The 19,586-nt window shown below is 37.6% G+C and overlaps 2 protein-coding genes and 1 long non-coding RNA gene across 3 annotated transcripts; 2 read left to right on the top strand and 1 right to left on the bottom strand.

Annotated features, from left to right (window-relative positions):
- The first annotated feature begins 5,125 nt into the window (after positions 1-5,125).
- On the top strand, positions 5,126-7,538 carry LOC146735642 (uncharacterized). The gene is made up of 3 exons (XR_014931157.1): positions 5,126-5,339; positions 5,859-6,048; positions 6,508-7,538. It is a non-coding gene; the product is annotated as an uncharacterized LOC146735642 (long non-coding RNA).
- Positions 6,962-7,411, top strand: LOC146735643 (uncharacterized). The gene has a single exon (XM_085505974.1). It carries the CDS (start codon positions 6,962-6,964, stop codon positions 7,409-7,411), a length of 450 nt encoding a protein of 149 aa, XP_085362100.1.
- An 8,248-nt stretch (positions 7,539-15,786) lies between the features above and the next one.
- LOC102803101 (uncharacterized) lies at positions 15,787-17,356 on the bottom strand. The gene is made up of 2 exons (XM_006825578.1): positions 16,717-17,356; positions 15,787-16,574 (listed from the first exon to the last, which is right to left on the bottom strand). Exons 1-2 carry the CDS (start codon positions 17,354-17,356, stop codon positions 15,787-15,789), a joined length of 1,428 nt encoding a protein of 475 aa, XP_006825641.1.
- Between the last annotated feature and the right edge of the window lie 2,230 nt (positions 17,357-19,586).

Raw genomic sequence — 19,586 nt, 5'->3', positions numbered from 1 at the left:
GCATATCACCCATGCAATAATGTTTTCGGTATTTTCACGGTCGATATGCAAATGAACATGGTATTTTCATTGGCTACCGAACTATTTTTATTTTGTAAACACATTTTCGTCTGCTATTTTTATCCAATTCAAATCGTTCAACAACATTTTTGGCATGTCAGGTGTACATCACATGGAATACTACGATTGGGAGAACTTAATGTGTGTTGACCACTTGGAAACTGAGTTTTATAAACATTGAAGGGCTCTCAGAAGATCCACCAGCAGTAAAATCAGCGATTACTATGGAGCCGCATGCAACCATCAGCATCGAGATAGCAGGTTTCTGCTGGCGACGTTGCGGCGTTACTCAATTCCAAATAAAAATTACCAACGCCAAAAGAGCAACATTTTAACCGGTAATCAAGACTCAGTCAATCCACGTCCAGCAAGCAACATCACACACGAAGGTGTAGCGTGCAGCCACAGTCCCTCAACGAAGGACTGTGGTGCAGCTAAGCGACAACCGCTTTCGACGAAAGTCATCCCGTCTGTAGAGTACCGCAGTTGCACGGCATGTTTGCCAATGCACAATTCTGTGGCGGAACTTTTAACTTCAACATAAACTGTGTATCATAGTCGTCCAGTTCAAGTTCTGGTTCTGCCGTGGTCCCAACTAAACGTCAACGAGTTATTTATTCGGACAGTGACTCAGATTAGACGTCTGATTATTTTAATTTCAAACAAACAGTGACACACGTTCTCCGGGCGCGTTCTACACTGACACGCGCTGCTAGGGCGTAACACTTATATTGGAACATATTAATGGGCAATGGGATTCCCCGACCTAAATTCCATCCCGGTTTGCACGTTCTTTCTTTAATACAAAATAATCAAGTATAGAACATATGTAATAATAACAGAACTCCCTTCGCTCGTGAAAGTACGGCCGCAGGATACACCGCATCACTCGTGAAAATAACTTCCGTACGCAACGAAAGCCACGGGGAGGGTGTGGGGTTCTGTCATAGTATGAAACTCCGGAATCACGTATATTCGGTTTGTAAACGCTTTCTATCATTCTAAACTGGTCACCAAATTTAACAACTGTTTCTGAGGTTTATACTCATATCTAAATGAGCTACGACAAGCCTTAATATGTCTCGATTGTATACAGCGCCACCAGCGCCGTGGTTGTTCCCGGCTCCATGCTTCAAGTCAGGTCACCTCCCTGATTAAACGCACGCATGTTTCAACTTAAATACTAAATACTACAACTAAATAATGGCCATGCACACAATGAAATGTATCTAACGAAATGATTGGTTTTCTTGTAATAGCGAACAAATTAGAGTTAGTATAGAAGATGCCAACTTTGGTGGTGGTGGAATAAACAACTTTGTATTCAAACTCTACCAAATCAAATTAAAATAAGAAACTCAGGTCAATGATGTCGCGTTCATATTGATTGCCAACAACACCGGGTTCAGTACATGCCAAGGTATTTCACAATCAATAAGCAACAGTGAAGACAGGGTGTATTTGTATCAAAAATTTGTAATCTAATAATAAACATGTGCGATGGATTATATCCAAACATGTGTGTTTTTCATTTACACATCAAGACCTTTATTTTCTAAAAGTGCTATTCACTTCTAGTTTATATCTGAATATGCGCGGAACGCTTTTTAGTCAATAAATTAAACGTTATGCCGACGAGGGTGCAACTACATGTTTGTCATGATGTAAACACGATCTGCAGTGTGTGTCGTTGTAGATACTTTCCAATAACTGCATCTTTAGAATTACATACAAATTTGAATCTGACAGTCTGATTGCACGTTTTCAATGACATATTGTCACCCATGATGTCGGTTGCATAAAATAACATCCCTTTAACTAGCAGATGGTGTCTGCAATCTTGGGCGGTTTTCAGACCAATTACTATAATAATTACCGAAACATTACACCGTTTAAACTCACAAGTCAGTTAGGTCCTTGTTTACTGTTCCCAACAGGTCACTCAAGCGGCAATTTCTTCAAGATGTCTATCATGCAAATCAATTTCAATTACAATGCAGCACTACAGACACTTTACACGCACCATACACGCATTACATTGTATTACGAACAAATCGAACTTAACCTCTCTCGGCACTGGTCATAGGATTGTAAAAACTATGTACCCACAATTCATGTAGACGACAAACTACTGCCGCAATCCTAAACATGATCAGCCTATCCTCCCACACTGAACATTCACAGCCCTGATTCGTCCTGATGATTTTCGCAACCGTCCAGTAGCGGGATCTGTCCCTTACACTAGTCCTGAACTTTTGGTCATTGACTGCTGCTCAGATAATCTCTGAACATGAATCACTCCATTTATGTATGATCTTGCACGGATCATGCATGCACTGTTTCCTACCAGGCTCCTTGTGGGCACATGACAGTGAATGTTTCCTGAAAGTAGCAATTCCTGACCGCATAACACATATAGCACAAGTCTGGTTATGGTCGAGACTATTTATTAAAACAGGATTATAGCAATAGCATGAACGGTAGCACAACATTCTCACACCAGTAGCAAAACAAATATACTATACAACGTAATCAAAATGGTAAATTCTAGGTTTAACAAACTATACTATACTACGTGGTCAAAATAGTAATTTCTAGGTTTAACAAACTATACTATATTACTATATTACGTAACCAAAACAGTATTCTCTAGGTTTAAAAAATATACTATACTACGTAATCAAAATACTATTTTCTAGGTTTAACAAACTATACTATACTACGTAATCAAAATACTATTTTCTAAGTTTAACAAACTATACTATACTACGTAATCAAAATACTATTTTCTAAGTTTAACAAACTATACTACACAATCAACATACGTTGAACAAACTATACTCTACTACACGTCTTAATCAAATACTATTTTAACAAGCTATATCATTCATTGGAAATATTTTCAGAGCATCGATGATACGGGCATTCGATTCATTGGCACTTCTCAACCTGGAGTTTACAAAATGCAATCAAAATAACATTCTCATGAATACTTTAACAAACACTATCAAATATCACCAGCAATTATTGAAATGTTTTTATAACACGTACAAATGTGCATGAACTACATATACATTTAGAGATTTTTTCTAAAAATATAATTTTGTCGTCATCAGATATCGGCAGATGTTGTGGACTTGATGATTCTCGCCCTCAGTTGAAGTGCACGATGCCATTGGACAAATCAACATTTGTAGTTTCATCTTCCATAATTTCATTATCTGTAGACTCACTTATATCAAACGAACGAATTTCTCGCTTAGTTGAAATGTGTGATGCCCTTCCTGTACCATGTACATCTAAAACCCCATTGTTATTAATATTATTTATTTCAGACAGAGTCCATATAAAGTAAATTACAAAACAAAAAGAGAAAATGAAATAGAGTTACTGTTTATAATAAAATACAGTCATTAGGTTTATGCTACAAAATCAAGAAATCAAATTATTCCAGTACCACACCAACTGTGAGTTCCAACGTATGTCACTACTATATATTACAGAGACAATGCCATGTGTAGACGTATAAACGCGTTCAGTAAATAAAGATACTAGTTTTCTATTAAGACAAGGGAATGTTTGTACTCTATTAACAACACACATTGTACTGACACTACAATAATGTGGATATCCAAAAAAATTCCTGAAAGCATTGTTATAGGAAACCCTCATGGCATTTAGCGTAGACTTTCGAAAACAACACCATAATTGACAGCAGTAAAAACTAGAGCAGTAAGTATTGAAAAGCAATTGCTTAACCTCAGTGCTACAGTCCACAAATTTTCACAAGAGATTAGCACGAACACAAAACAAACGTCTCTGGTGATCAATGTCAATATTTTCTTTAAGATCGTAAGTAATTTTGTGACCGAGGTAGTTAAACAATTCAACAAATTCTAATTTATGACTACATAGATAAACCGGTGGTATATTACTCAGTTTTCGACGACTTAGAAAATACATACACTTTGTATTCTTAATGTTATAAATAATATCATGATCGTTAGCATATAGCTCACATGTATGCAAAAGTTTGCGCAAGCCTTTGATAGAGGGCGCAATGAGGCACATGTCGTCTGCATAGCTTAACTTATTTACAGTTTTAGCACCAACCTGACAACCACATACAAGCTTATCTAATTCATGACCTGGGTCATCTACAAAAAGGTTGAACAGGGCCGGGGACATAATACCATCTTGACGAACTCCGTTAGTGACCTCAAAAAAACGTGACAGGATGTTTCCCCATCTAACACAGTAATGTTGGTGTCGATACCAGTTCACTAACAGCCGAGTAATATATGGGGGGATTTTACGGTGCACAAGTTTTTTAAATAATGTCCAATGGTTTACTCTATCGAAGGCCTTGGAAGCATTAAGAAAACACACAAACAAGAAAACACAAATCAGTTGAGTGTTTCTTTCTAAAACCAAATTGATTGTCTATAGTTTCAATGTAGGATTCACACCTCACCAGCAGTACGTGCTCCAAGACTTTCGACAACACTGATGTTATTGCTATTGGACGATAATTGTCCGGGCTGGTGACGTCGCCGTTCTTGCTCTTAATTATTGGCACTAAAATTACCTCTGTCATATGTTGCGGAGTAGTTCCATGAATTAAAATCCCTGTAATACACATGGACAAGAAAGAGTACACTCAGTGTAGGGCTGGCGTATTTCAAATTCTCGGCACAGATTCCGTCGGTACCGCCCGATTTCTCAGGAGGTAGATTCTTTATAATGTCGTTAATTTCCGAGCTAAATATATGTATAATATCCTCATCCAAATTATTAAGATGGTCCAGCACTTCAGTTTTATGTTTATCAGACTTAACAGAGTTCAGTATACATTCAAAGTGGTCAGCCCACATATTTACAATATCAGATTCACCTGTCACACTACCAACCGTGGATGGGAGGAATGCAATCTGATTAAAATAAGATCCTAGTTTGGGCTTTTTTTTTTTTTTTTTTTTTTTTGTTAAAATAATATCATTCATATTTTTTTCAAAATTCTATTTTTTTTTTTAAATTTATTTGCTGGTAATTTTTTAAGTTTTGGTAATCGCGAAAGCCCACAAGGATCTGACCAACTACCTATACAAATCGCGTTCAAGTACCTCTCCGCTGACGGGATTAGTCAACCAATCACAGAGCGCCTTACGAAAACATGGTGATGCACTTTGCGCGTGCGCATGAAATGATCACAAAAAATTAAAATGGCGGCGTTTACCGGCCAATCGAGCGAGAAACTCAAACAAATAATTGACCATGAGGTGAGTATTTGTTGAATATGACATGTTTCCTATTATGATTGAACTATGTCGGGTATTGGTGGCCGTTTAGTCAAGTAACAATATTTATATACGCGAAAATGCGTACTCGTGTGGATATAAATGAAAACACCAGTGTTATTCAAAGGCGCTCGGAACGTTTCTTGGACCATGGATGTAATTAAGTACATCCATGCTTGGATAATAAAAAAATGACCTAAAGTAGGATCGGCACAGTTAGTCAGTCGCCTACCACTCATGTTAGTCACATTAACAAGGATACAAGGAGGTTGTGTTTTAATATTGTCGCCTCTTGTCCCATTAATGAAAGACCAAGTCCCTCTATCCTCTATAGAGGGACTGTGACCAAATAAATGTTTTATTTTATAAATGGTAATTTACTTGCACAACAGTACTGTCACTGGAAATTGTTTAATTTGACTGGTTCATCTCATTTCGAAATCTATATTTCCTGTTATTATTTCAATATCTTGGTGATTGATCAATTGGTAATTCTTCCAGATAGACAGTTTGACTTTGTTGGGATTTAGTGCAAAAATGGCCAGAGATATCCAGATTGATAGAAAGTCGCCAACCTATATATATGGTACCCCAGGGGAACAAAGCACACCTTCATAGACATGCTACATCAACATCATAGTGATAAGATTGTATTATTGGTAGTTGATGAAGTTCATACTATTCCGAAGTGGTAAGTATATTGCTTGTATGCTTGCTTGTAAAATTGGTATGCATGTTATTTCCATAATTGACACTAGAGGCATTTTGAGTCGATCTGTAATTCTAAACCACTCACTGCATTATGGGAAAGAACTTCCATTGTATATATAATCTGGAAACTGACTAAATTCTTGTGTAAATTTTATGAAATTTTTCAACAATATTAGGATTTGTATCACTATATTAATATACAATTTTTTCATCCTATGTCAGATTTTTTGAGAAACAAGTGAAAAAAACAACATTATTACCATATACATGTACCACATTTTGGACTCTTGTAATCTCGATTTTTATTTTATTTTGAGTATCCTGATGATGGTCCAGTACCGATAATGATAAAACTATGACAAACATGACATAACCTTGAATTCAACATGAATCTCTTTAACATCTAAATTTAGCATAATTTTTTTGATCAATTTAACAGGGGTGAAAAATCTGATGCAAGTAACAAAAGCAGGCGAAAGGCACAAGAAGGGGCATTCCGAACTGGGGAACTGAGATCGTTTTTTTTCCTGGTGTCGGAGTTTTGGCATTAACAGCAACAGCATCAAAATGTCTGCAAAATCAGATTAAGGAAAGTTTAATTATGCAGACTGCAAAGTTGTAAATGTTTGCCCAAACAGAGATAACATCAGACTATCATCATTTTATTGAATGGTCGACAAGCTACATGTATGAGAAGATCTACATGAATCCCTTAGGACAATAGTATACTGTTCATCTACTGATGCAACAGGAACACTTTATCATTTTTTTAAGGACGAATACCCTCAATCACATCGAGACGGATAATACAGTCCAGGAATCGCAGTTAAAAGAGTTTACTGAATTATCTACTTCTAATTTTGAGATTATTTTTATGTACAACAGCTCTTGGTATGGGCATTGACATGAAATCAACATACCATGTACTTCACTATGGGCCATCATTTGATCTCGAGAGCTATATACAAGAATCTGGCAGAGTTGGAAGAGATGGTAAATCATCTCATGCCGTGTTATTTTATCACGGTGGAATGTTACGCGACATTTGTCCAAAACTAAAAAGTTATGTCAAAAATGATACTCTCTGTAGGAGAGTTAAATTATTTAAAGATTTTACATCCAGTAAAGACTTAAGTGTTTTAAAAAACAAGGAATCGCATCACAACTGCTGTGATATATGTGAACGGAACTGTTCTTGTAGTAATTGCGACTCTCATGCTAACTGTGTAGAAAAATATATGGTCCATTACTGTGCCAATACAGAGACTGATGAGTCATCAGATGACACGTGCAGTTTAGAATCGGATGCTGCATTGGCAGATTCATCAGTCTTCATATTCTAATGAAAGTTTGGAAGCAGACCAAACTGAATAAATCAATGTACATGTACATATCACTTCGTTGATCATGTATGCATTTAAGTGAAAAAAAAAACATCATTAATGTAAATAAATATTTTTTTATTACAAATTATACGATTCATTTTTAGCTCAAATGCGAGTTTAAGGGGTGTTCCAGAAAATTATCTTGTGAACAAATCAAAGGATTTGCATCAAATTTGATAGGGATGTATCTACATGGCATTACTGTTGGGGATAATTTACTAGTGTAAATTAGCTAGTTTGCAAATTATTTTTACATCATGAACACCTCCAATTTGTATTCTGAGCTTTTACAAGCTTGTCATTAAAACCCATACAAATCACACATATGGATGATAACAAAAATAACAAAGCTTTTTATTTCTATAGCGCTAAATGTGACATACAAAAAAAAATTAAAATTACAAGCAGATATAACAGCTATAGAAAAGGGGCAACAAGAAGCATTGCCACCTGTATACATTGTGACTATAGGGGATGTGATGATTTTGGCATGGCAAGGTCCTGGTTTATTTAACAAACTCTTTACATAGAGGTGTTTAAATTTTGTTTGACTATTGTAATATTTAATATAATTTTTGATATTCCTAGTATTCCAAAGTTTGACTCCATAACATTACATACACATTGACTTGAGAGTAGTTCTTCTATATTTTATACAGAAATCTAAATGTTGTCTTGTACTATGGCTGTGTACTTTATGGGTATTTGTAAAGTACTTCAAGATGTTTTCTGGGATTTTTTTATGATAAACATTATACATTACAAGCATGGTTCTTAAGGCCCGACTTTTTTTATTCCTTGTTTCTCAAGTTTTTATAAGGCAATTTGAGGAGGGCGGAAAAGAAATAAAATTAATTCTTTTTTCCCATTAGATTTGTGTGATTCTCAAAGAATTGTAAGTGAGATCATTGATCGGAGCAAAGAAATGGAATAAAATTTTATTCCATGTATAACCTTGTTGCTCATTTACTCCCACGGAAATGCAGCTTGGATTTGTTATGCGGCGGACGGCATAAAAATGAAGATAAAAATAATATATTTTTTAGCATTTTTTTGCGCTTACAAATCGGTGGGCGCGAGAAATTATGCTGAAATAAAATTTTATTTTTATTTCATTTTCGGCTCCTGTTCATTCGGCGGGTTCGCGAAACAAGGAATAATAAAAGTCTGGCCTAATTCAATTAGATCATATACATTTAATACATTTAGTTTATAAAATAATGGTTTTGTATGGCTAAAGTATACCTCTTTTGTAACAATTCTTATAGCATTTTTTGGAGTAAAAATAAACAATTTAAAGTAGTTTTATATGTATTTCCTCAACAATACACAAGATATGGCAATATAAGGGTTAAATACAGATTTTTAAGTACAGATGAATCTAACAGGTATTTTAATTTGTAAAGAATACCTAAGTTTTTAGCAACTTTAATCTGAATATTTTTCACATTTTCTTTCCACTGGAATTTACAGTCCAGTTCTACACATAAGAATTTAGTATGATACACTCTTTCAATATAAACATCATTGATTGGATGGACACTGTTTACATTTTTACAATAGAAAATCATGTAGTTAGTTTTAGAAATATTTAAAGATAATTAGTTAGCCATAAACCATAAGTGTAACTTCTTCATATTCTCTAGATAAAAATATGTTAGTATCATCTGCATATAGAATAACCTTTAACAATTATGATACATTACAGATATCATTTACATATAGTATAAATAAAGTTGGTCCATAAATTGAACCTTGCGGAACACCATGAATTATACTCATTATATCTGAGTTAATACCATCAATACAGACCTGCTGTAACCTGTTACTAAGATAGCTCCTCATCCAACACCTCGAATGCCATATTTACATAATTTTTGGACTAGGATTTTGTGATCTATAGTGTCGAACGCCTTTTTTAGGTCGATGAAAATACCAACTGTATACATTGTAGAGTTCATGATGGTAATTGTATATCTTGTAACACATCACATTAGATATCTGGATTATCGTGAAACTTTAAATCACAAACTGCACACAGGTTTCTTTGGGTTGCCATGATTAATCTGTGTGGACAAAATACAAAACCAATTATTTCCACAATTACTGGTAGTATAATGTGTTACTGGGACGTGAAGTTGACGATCTAACATGTGCGGTTGGTTGCCGAAGTCTAGTAGAAAATATTGTTTATAAATGATAAAAGACGCCCAAAATTGACGCTACTACGATTTAAGCCGACCCTGTATAACTAGTGTCATTTATAAGCATTATTTCCTGCTAGATTTCGGCAGAGACCTTTTGTTTTTTAAGTTATAATGATTTCGGCAACCAACCACATACTAAAATCGCTTATGATTGTTTCGTTACGGCACGGAAATCTTACAATCAAATCAATAATTCATAACGTTAATCATTTTCTAAGCTAAACTAACTAGTAAATGGCAGGTCAAAAAACAAGGCACGTGAATAGTTACTGAAATCGATAGTGATAACTTACGTATTTGCACTGTTCAATGTAACTTAGCATACGTCTTCCGAAAAAATACAGCAGAAAAACAAGTCCACCATTGTTCGTGTGTTTGTTTGTTGTGTCGCTTCTCCTGCTCTAGAAAGTGATTTGTAACACGAGTTCTGATTGGTTGCAGATTCTACGAGACTTGAACGCGATTTGTATTGGTTGTTAGTCAGTTCCTTGTGGGCTTTCGCGATTACCAAAACTTAAAAAAATACCAGTAAATAAACTTTTAAACTTTTGTGATCTTTTACAATTACCCAGTGCGAGTTTAAACTTCGCCCTCGATGACGTCATCATTTGAAAAATATAACTCTGCCTCGGTTTTCCTGTGGCACGCCACACCGAAAAACAGTCACGGGCCAAATTGTGAGCATTCTTAACAATATCATTCCATCTAGATACCGGTTTAAAACACTTATAAGAGTTTGTATGTCCAAAGGTGATGTTCGTAGCTTTTTTAAGTGAATTTACAATGTCATCATAATACGCATGTGTCATAGTATGGTAATCTTGATTTTGACAGTTAATATCAGTACATGCCAATGCATCCACGGGAATATTAAGCCTTCGCATACAAAGTTCGCTATTTGTGGCTGTGGGAATTCGGTTCGAATAAATCGCCACGTTTAATAAATCTCCACAGAACATACAGCAGACTCAAATGATCGAGTTCAAAAGAAAGTCGTAATGACTTCTTTATTCATGGGTAGAACGCTGAACATTTCAACCAGTAATTACATCAGTAGTACAAACTTCAGTATTAAACTGTGAGTGCCCTTGATGAGGGGCAAATAGGTGAATAACTTGAAAAACTATGAACTAAATTCAAATGTGGTCTCCATTGATGACCGCCATATCCATCGAGAGTAGGAATCATGGGTAACACTGCATAATAATTAGCATGTTTGAGGTCGATTCCATTGCTCATAGGGGTAACTCTTAATGTACGAACACATGTAAACGATCTAACAGTGAAATAATAGGGTAATTTCCTCAGTTAATAGGGAAATATGAATAAACTAGAATAATCTAAACTGTTTATAAAGATAACACTAGATGAATAAATCTATCTAAAAGTAGAAATGTATTGATACATATTCTTGTGTATTTAATTAATTAACAAACAAACACACATGTTGACCTGTGCCCCGACATACTGCCCAGCAAAAAAATGCGAAGCAGACATGAAACATTGGGTTTGTTATTGTGTCACAGAATGAAAACAAATGTTTGAGGCACAATACTTAGAAATAAAATGCATGATCATTCAACTGACTAACACAGTAATCATAGACTAAGCTAAAGATTGCCCTGAAAAATTTACATTTGGGTGTAAATATTACTAGAGTACTTATGGTTTCTATAGTTCATCAGCAAAGTTCTGAAATGAAACGATAATATGCAGTAGACCAGCTGATTGCTAGCCTGAACAAGTTTGTTTCAATGGTGAAGTCTTATCAGGGTATCCATGGATACCGGATGTGATTGACACTGCTTGACCTAAAGGTCACGAATGTTATTGTTAGAACGCGTGTCAACTCTAGGATTTCTTCATGGAACAAATTTGAAACAACATTGTAAGAGTTAATAATTGTTATGAAAGATTACTTTGTATCAAAAGTTTGGGTAATATTCTAACAGTTCTGTAACATATTGAGTTTGTTTGCTTACACAAGATTTGATTCATACTGCCGGTAAATCTTTTGTTCAGCAATTTCCGCAGATCGTCTCTTGGATCGTCTTCTTTGCATTGAATAATCAGTTTGCGTAGTGTATTGAGTTTCATCCACGTCGCTCGCAGTTGGTTGTGAATCAACGTCGATCGGCGTAGAATCTTCCGTTGACGGTGATTCTGAATTGGGACGTGAAACCAACTCAGTTTCGGATGAAAGTTCAAGTGGATACAAACGAGAGATGTCGCGGTTAGTTTTACCGTGTTTGGTTCTGATTTCCACCACTCGCACTATTCCATCAGAACCCGGAAGTAACTTGGTGACGCGTGCAAAGCTCCAAAACACACGTTTCTTGATATTGTCGTGAACTAAGACTATATCCCCGACTTTCACCGTGCTGATTGATGTGTCTCTCGCGTAATGATTAGCCGTGGTTTCGCGGCGTTTTGGGTCCGGGAAGATATTTTGCTTCGTCTGTCAGTTATATATACATCGTCGGTATACAGTCGGACCCTAACGCCGCGGGTCCAACTGTGGAGCAAAATGGTAAAAATGGCAAATGACACTACTGACCTATATAACTGGTCGGAAAACAACAAAAATATACAGATTTCCCTCAAGTAAAATACCTCCACGGGTAAACTAAATCATAATGTTCCCTCGACAGAAATCTGGGTTCGTTATTTCTTCGTTGTAGTTTATTTTTCAACCATTTCTCACGATTTCTGCAACCTCAGTTAGCGACAACGCCGCCATCTTGAAAACTACGAGAGTAAAGCCAAGTCTCGCAAAACGATCACGTGACTTCAAGATATCAACAAATCCACGTGTTTCTCTGGTTACGAAGACGAATACGGCGCTTAGAGCCAGGAAAGGATTTAAATAACAATGAAAAAAGTAGTTACACTGAAAATATATTAATAACGTTAATTATTATGTATATAAAGAAAAATTACATGTAATGTATATGTATTATTGAATAAAAAATACTTAAATGAATTAATTGAGTTAATTTATTGTTGAATATAATGTCTAAATGTGATGTAATTGTTTTCACACTTTACCATCATGGATTCTCCATCAAAGTTTGCTGGCAAAAGAAAAAGAACTAGAGTATTGTGCTCTCCATTTCACAAACCAGTGACACCTCAGAGTAAGACAAGGCGACTGCCACCCAAATTGGTAAGAAAATACTATTAAAAGCAATTTACACATATTTTTTTATACATTATAAATCAAATATATAATACATATATATATATCCATGATTTTAAATTTAATTATTCATAGCACTAATTGATATCAACAGCACTTTTCATACTATTTTCACACAACTTATTTTATCTTCACAGCAGAAACCACCTGTTTTTTTTTTTACATACCTTGAATAGTTTCTTTTTCCATTTCTTCCATTTTTTTATGCAGGCTGCACTTATTCCACATTTATTTAAAGTTTGACATTCATTTGATCAAATATCAAACTTCGTAATGGTGAGATCACCATGGTTATATGTTTTTTTCTTTGGAAATTTAGCATCCAATAATAGAGTGGACAATATGTAACAATCACTTTTGCCATAACCAGTGGGTAACACTCCTAAACAGTGTGTATTGCCCAAAATGAGTGCAATTAAGCGTTGCTGTTCTATCTTTAAGTCATATTGAAAACAATTGAGGTATTTGTTTCTGACTTGTTCATACAATGGTTCAATATTGTCAGCCATTGTCACATGTAACTACATATGAAAATTGAAAGTAATTACTAAATATGCAGTCAATTAATTCATTATTTTATTGATACAGAAATATACATTACAAGTTTATTAAGTATACATTACATGTAATTTTTCTTTATATACATAATAATTAACGTTATTAATATATTTTCAGTGTAACTACTTTTTTCATTGTTATTTAAATCCTTTCCTGGCTCTGAGCGCCGTATTCGTCTTCGTAACCAGAGAAACACGTGGATTTGTTGATATCTTGAAGTCACGTGATCGTTTTGCGAGACTTGGCTTTACTCTCGTAGTTTTCAAGATGGCGGCGTTGTCGCTAACTGAGGTTGCAGAAATCGTGAGAAATGGTTGAAAAATAAACTACAACGAAGAAATAACGAACCCAGATTTCTGTCGAGGGAACATTATGATTTAGTTTACCCGTGGAGGTATTTTACTTGAGGGAAATCTGTATATTTTTGTTGTTTTCCGACCAGTTATATAGGTCGGTAGTGTCATTTGCCATTTTTACCATTTTGCTCCACAGTTGGACCCGCGGCGTTAGGGTCCGACTGTATACCGACGATGTATATATAACTGACAGACGAAGCAAAATACCTTCCCGGACCCAAAACGCCGCGAAACCACGGCTAGCGTAATGATGTGATGTACTCGCTGGTCCACCGTTGCCAAAATGCGTTTTGTAGCGCGATCATGTATTGATAGCGACGGTTTGCAGTGTTGTGATTTGAGATGACGCTGGTGTCTGAGTCGTTCTGTTGAATTCTCGCGAGACCGTGTATTTCACGTAAATTTATCAATTGCGAGGGAGTCAGTGGGTTCAAGTCCGAAATATCTGACGCAACATGAGTCAGAGGACGTGCATTAATTGCGCACTCGATTTCTGTGATAATTGTCGCTAATTCAGTATATGACACACAAGCTCTGCCCAGTATTTTCTTGAGGGAAGTTTTTGTGATCGATATCATGCGTTCGAATAGCCCTCCACACCACGGACTGCGTTTCGGTGTGAAGCGCCAAGTGAGACGATTCTCGGAAAGGTACTGTAATACCATGGGATCAGTGTAGCTGCGGTTCCGTAGCTCTTTGGTGCGACCTACAATCGAATTTCGCTCTAACAATTTCATTTGGACGTCTTTTTTTTAATTTTGTAGTTGTACGTCGAACATAGAGCTACGGGATCTATCACAGTTTAAAAACAGAAATCTGGCATACGTAAATTAAATCGCTTTTGCTTTCGATTACTATGGTGTGACGTACCTTTATTGTGAATTGATTGCTGGATGAATAACATACAAACTTTTGTTTGCAATTTGTGTTTATAAATAAGCAATAATTTGTGATATTTTACAATTACCGCGGAAACCAAGCAAATTACGAGAAAACGGCAGCCATTGACATCCCACACTCCCTAGCACAGAATAAATGTAATCTCGTTTGGCGGTCATGTGATACAGTGGTGGAAGAATAAAACTCACTCTTCCCGTTATTCTAATTGTTCCAAGAAAGCAATCACATACAGTATTTATAATTGTATGATTTTTGTTTAATAATGGAAACTAGTTGCATAAACGCAATTTATCTACTGATTTCGGTCACGTGGTACAAAATTATAGGTCTCGCGTAATTTGCTATAAACTCTGGAATACAAAATGGCGTCTTTCGTCTTGTTATTTTTCTGCGACTCGGTGTACGGTAAATAAAGTCAATTTTTTATGACCACTGTCATCATTTCACAGCGCAAATAGGTTCTGGTCATTGTTTGGAAGTAAATAAACATAGTGAGTACTTTCGAAGGTTTTAAAATGTGATTTTCGCGACGACCAAATTTGGCATGTGGATTTTAACCGGTATTCAGTCGCACAAGGCCCCATAGCCCTATGGACCGGCCAGAGTCAGTCACGTAAATAATGCGGTCGGCAACATAGGGCTATGATTCCACAGCTAGGGATCAGTGCTGATTTTCCGAAGTTCGTTCGCGGCGGAGACAAATGTCGATGCATTGTCTAACACGATGAGAGTGGGCGTTGATCTACGTGCCGCGAATCGACGCAAGGCTTGAAGAAATGACTCTGTAGAAAGATCTCTGACCAGTTCTAAATGGACAGCCCGTGACACCGTGCAGGTAAACAAACAAATGTACACCATTACTATTGACTGTGTAATGGTGTCTTTGACAAGCAAATGTCCGGTGTAGTCAATTCCAATCGTAGAGAATGGCACGGTTTGTTGTACTCTAAATTTGGGTAAAGGCGCCAGTATTGGTTTTGAGTATGCTGACCCGTCCACACGTTTACAAACCACGCAGCGATGAATGACAGCTTTCACGAAGCGTCGCATTGATGTAATCCAGTAGTTTTCGCGTAGTCTTGAAGTTGTAGCGTTGGTTCCGGCATGCTGAAGTCAGACGTGTGCGTCGCGAATAACTAAAGTAGTATATTGATGTTTACCGGGTAGGAGTAGTGGATGTATCGTGTTTATTGGTAAATTCGCGTTTTGTATGCGACCACCGGCTCTGATCAGTTGATTGTCATCCACAAATAACTTGAGTTGTTTACGGAGAGCGCCGAGATGCGAGTTATTTTTGACAAGACAGTCAATGAGTTCCCCGTAATATTGACGTTTAATGGATTTAATCCACAGTTGTTCGGCTGTTATCATCTCGTTGGCGTCAGGCGTTGATTTTTGGGCGCTGTTCTCTGTATCAGAGACGATTGGCGCGTTCAAGTTGAGTCGAGTTTTAAGAACTTTGATAAATCTCAAAACATAAGCTGTTACACGCATTAAATGTGACAAATTGCGGTAAGAGTCAATATGAAATACTGCGTCGGCGTTGAAACTTGCTACTTTGGGTATCACTTTGGGTTCGGCAGAGTTAACTTTGAAATGTTCGCTTATTGTGGCCGACTCGAAGTGAGCGGTGATTTCATCTCGATCAAAATTGGGTGAAGTCGTAACCGCGTGTAGTACATTTGATTCAGACGAGGTGATTTCTGATGTAGTATTATGTTTCACATGGCGATTAGATTTCTGTTTAGCGGGTTCAAATAAATCGCATATTGGCCAGTTGTCTTTATTTGTCAACCATTTGGGTCCTTGCCACCAGTACTTGGAAATAATCAGTTCTGTCGGTGAAACGCCTCTAGTGACTAGATCGGCCGGGTTTTCTGTGGTGTTGACATAACGGTGTTCTTGGGGAAAGACGTTGATTTCGGTGACTATTTCGTGTGAAAGTATCTTGTTTGCCTCGTCCGTTGAGCCAATGAAGAGTTATCTGGCTGTCACACCATAATACATATTTCAATATAGAATATTTCTGAGCGAGTGCCTCACCAACAAATTGAGCAAGTCGGGTACCAATTAGGACTCCCATCAGTTCCAAACGTGGAAGTGTCAACTTTTGTTTGCTTATAGGCGCTATGCGTGTCTTTGCGATGGCTAAGGCGGATTCCTTATCGGACACCAAATACACGGCTGCTCCGTAGGCCTTTGTTGACGCGTCGGTGAAAGTGTGTGTTTCGACGTTGGTTGGCTTATCAGCAAAATACTTGCGGTTCATTTTGTAGTCGGTTATTGTCCGCAGATCTTCGGCAGTGTTTTGCCATATCGGTAATAATTCTGACTCGATCGGTTTATCCCAACTATGATTAGTCAACCATAACTGTTGAATTATGAGTTTTGCACGGACTTGAATTGGTGAGTAATATCCCAGGGGGTCGTATAAGCTAGCACAGTAGGCTACGATATCGCGCTTAGAAGTTAACGGTCCAAATGATGGAGCGCGTAGTTGTTTGGCTTGTAGGACGTCGTCCGCGGAATTCCATTTGATTCCTAGAATTGAAACGTCGTCTTTGGGGTTTGCTCGACCGTCGGTTTCGATGATTTGTTTCAGTAATGGATCGCTCGTATTCCATTGTCTGAGATTGAATTTCTTGGTAGAGAGAATACGTTGAGATTCATCGTAGAATTGCATCGCCTCTTGTATGGTTGCACTGCCCGTGACGACGACATCTACATAAATATCCCGTTGTAAAACTTGAGCGGCAGTTTTCGAAATGTGTTCTGTAGTTAGATGTCTAAGTGCGGCGTTCAAAATAAAAGGTGAGCATGTAGCGCCGAATAAAACCGATCTAAATTGATAAGTTGCGAATGAACTGTTGATATCGGCTGGGTCTGTTAACCACAGAAATTTGGTATAACAGCGGTGAGATTCGTGTAGCTTGATTTGCAAAAACGCCTTCTCAATATCAGCCGTTACTGCAATGGGATTTGACCGAAATCTAAGTAAAATCGATGTCAATGAATTGAGTAGCGGCGGTCCAGTGTCCAAACATTGGTTGAGGCTTGGTTGGTTTTTACTTGCCGCGGAACAGTCATATACTATTCGAATGGGTGTCGCCCAGGGGGTGTCGACACGCTGTTCTTTTTGACTGATCGATGTGGCAGGTAATGCCCAGTATTTGAATCGTCATCGTCGACCTTTTCAATATATCCATGTTGTAGTTGATCCGCGATTATTGAATTGTAAACCGGGATAATTTCCTTGGGTAGTTTCGCTATCATATTCCTGGTGCGTACGTTTGCCGCTTGAAAATTGGTTTGCGATTTTGCGATGTATCTGCCGTCTTCTGTGCTGAGATTGTGATCAATGTATTGATTATATTGTTCACTTTGAGCAATTTTCAGCTCATTTGCCTGTATTTTGTCGCGAACTCCAACTGACTCTAAATCCCAAAATGTTGTGACGAGTTTGTCAAGTTCCGTATCGGGTGCTTTCACGGTTGATATGTGAAATGTTTGGACATTGTGAGCTCTCCTCCTAGTTGATGGGATAGGCCCCGAAAGCAAATATCCAAAGGCTGAATGGATTGCTATGGGACTCGATTCACGGATTATATGCGAGCTGACATAATCCCAATAGTGGTCTGCACCAATCAGAACGTCGATGTCCATGTGTGTACCGCTGGAGAGGGGGTGCGCCAGTTCGAGATTGCGTAAATGTTTGATGTTACGCAAGTCGTGGGTGAGGTAGTTATCCAAATTGTCCGAGATCTCGTCGACTACCAACAGGTTTATTGCGCTTTTGAAACCGTCTCTTTGCAGGAGGTTGACTGTTGTCCGAGGTACTGTTTTGTAACCGGTTCGAGGATTGGCGAAACATTTTAAATTGAGTGTTTCCCAAAACTTGGGGTTTGCCTGTATCGAAGTGGCGAACTTGCTGGTTATAAAACTTCGATCTGCTCCGTTGTCGAATAGAACAGTAGCGATCTTGGATCCACCATCGCCAAATACGGTGACTCTTGCCGTTTTAAGTAGAACGCGTGGTGGTGGCGCCGGGTCGACGTTTGATCGTTCTCCGAGAGATGATCGGCGTTGAGTAAAGTTTGAAGCATGAGCGAAATGAACACGCGGCGCGTCGGGTTTGGTTTGAGGTGCATCTGTTGAAGTAGTCGAATGAATCGATGTGTGGTGCTTGGCTTTGCATAAGCGACACGAGAAATGCGATCGACAATCGCGTGATAAGTGGTGTCCTAGACAGTTGAAACAAAGTTTGTTAGCTCCATGCTTATCTTGAATAAATTTCACTCTGTCTGCACATGGAGCTAATCTTTTTTTAGCTCCATGGTCTGCACGAGTTGCAACAGTGCGACAGTCAGTAGTATAATGTCTGCCCTTACAATATGAACAGTGAGGTTGCTTGCGTTGTGGTTTCCGTATAATCTTGTTTGAAATGTGCGTTTTGTTTTGATAGTTGACGCGTGTTCCAGCTCCTTGATTTGGTTGCGAATACTGGCTGTTAGTGTTGAACGCAGAAATAGTAGATGGGTACGGTTCACTGTCAATTCTGTCTGCGATTTCCATGACTTTGATTTCTTGGAGCATATGTTTACTGAGTGATGATAATGTCCAGTCTTCATCGGTAGAATTGGATCTCGCTAGTTGTTGTTGAAATGCAACAGGTAATCTGGACAGCAACATAGGAATCAACAATCCCTCATATTCGGTTTCGTTTTTGCCGAGTGCGGCGAGTGCTCGAACTGAGACGTCTATGTTGTCGTGGAACTCTCGTAGAGCTATAGCATTGTATTCGGGTAGCGGTTGAGTATATAACGCTTTCATGTGCGCGCTTATAACTGACTGAGTACGACCATACCGCTTCTCCAACAGTTCGTACGCCTTTTTGTAATTGGCGTTCGACATTT

This window comes from Saccoglossus kowalevskii, chromosome 12 (assembly GCF_978046115.1).
Source record: "Saccoglossus kowalevskii chromosome 12, keSacKowa6.1, whole genome shotgun sequence".
Taxonomy (NCBI): Eukaryota; Metazoa; Hemichordata; class Enteropneusta; family Harrimaniidae; genus Saccoglossus; species Saccoglossus kowalevskii.
The sequence above is the reverse complement of the archived record's forward strand: the minus strand, read 5'-3'. Positions and strand labels throughout refer to the sequence as shown.

What these genes read in the sequence shown, in the direction of transcription:
- LOC102803101 (XM_006825578.1), bottom strand. Translation starts at nt 17,356, where the DNA reads ATGCAATTCTACGATGAATCTCAACGTATTCTCTCTACCAAGAAATTC. An exon ending in CCGACTTGCTCAATTTGTTG is followed by an intron (nt 16,575 to 16,716) that starts GTGAGGCACTCG and finishes TCTTTCCCCAAG; the next exon opens with AACACCGTTATGTCAACACC.
- LOC146735643 (XM_085505974.1), top strand. Translation starts at nt 6,962, where the DNA reads ATGGGCATTGACATGAAATCAACATACCATGTACTTCACTATGGGCCA.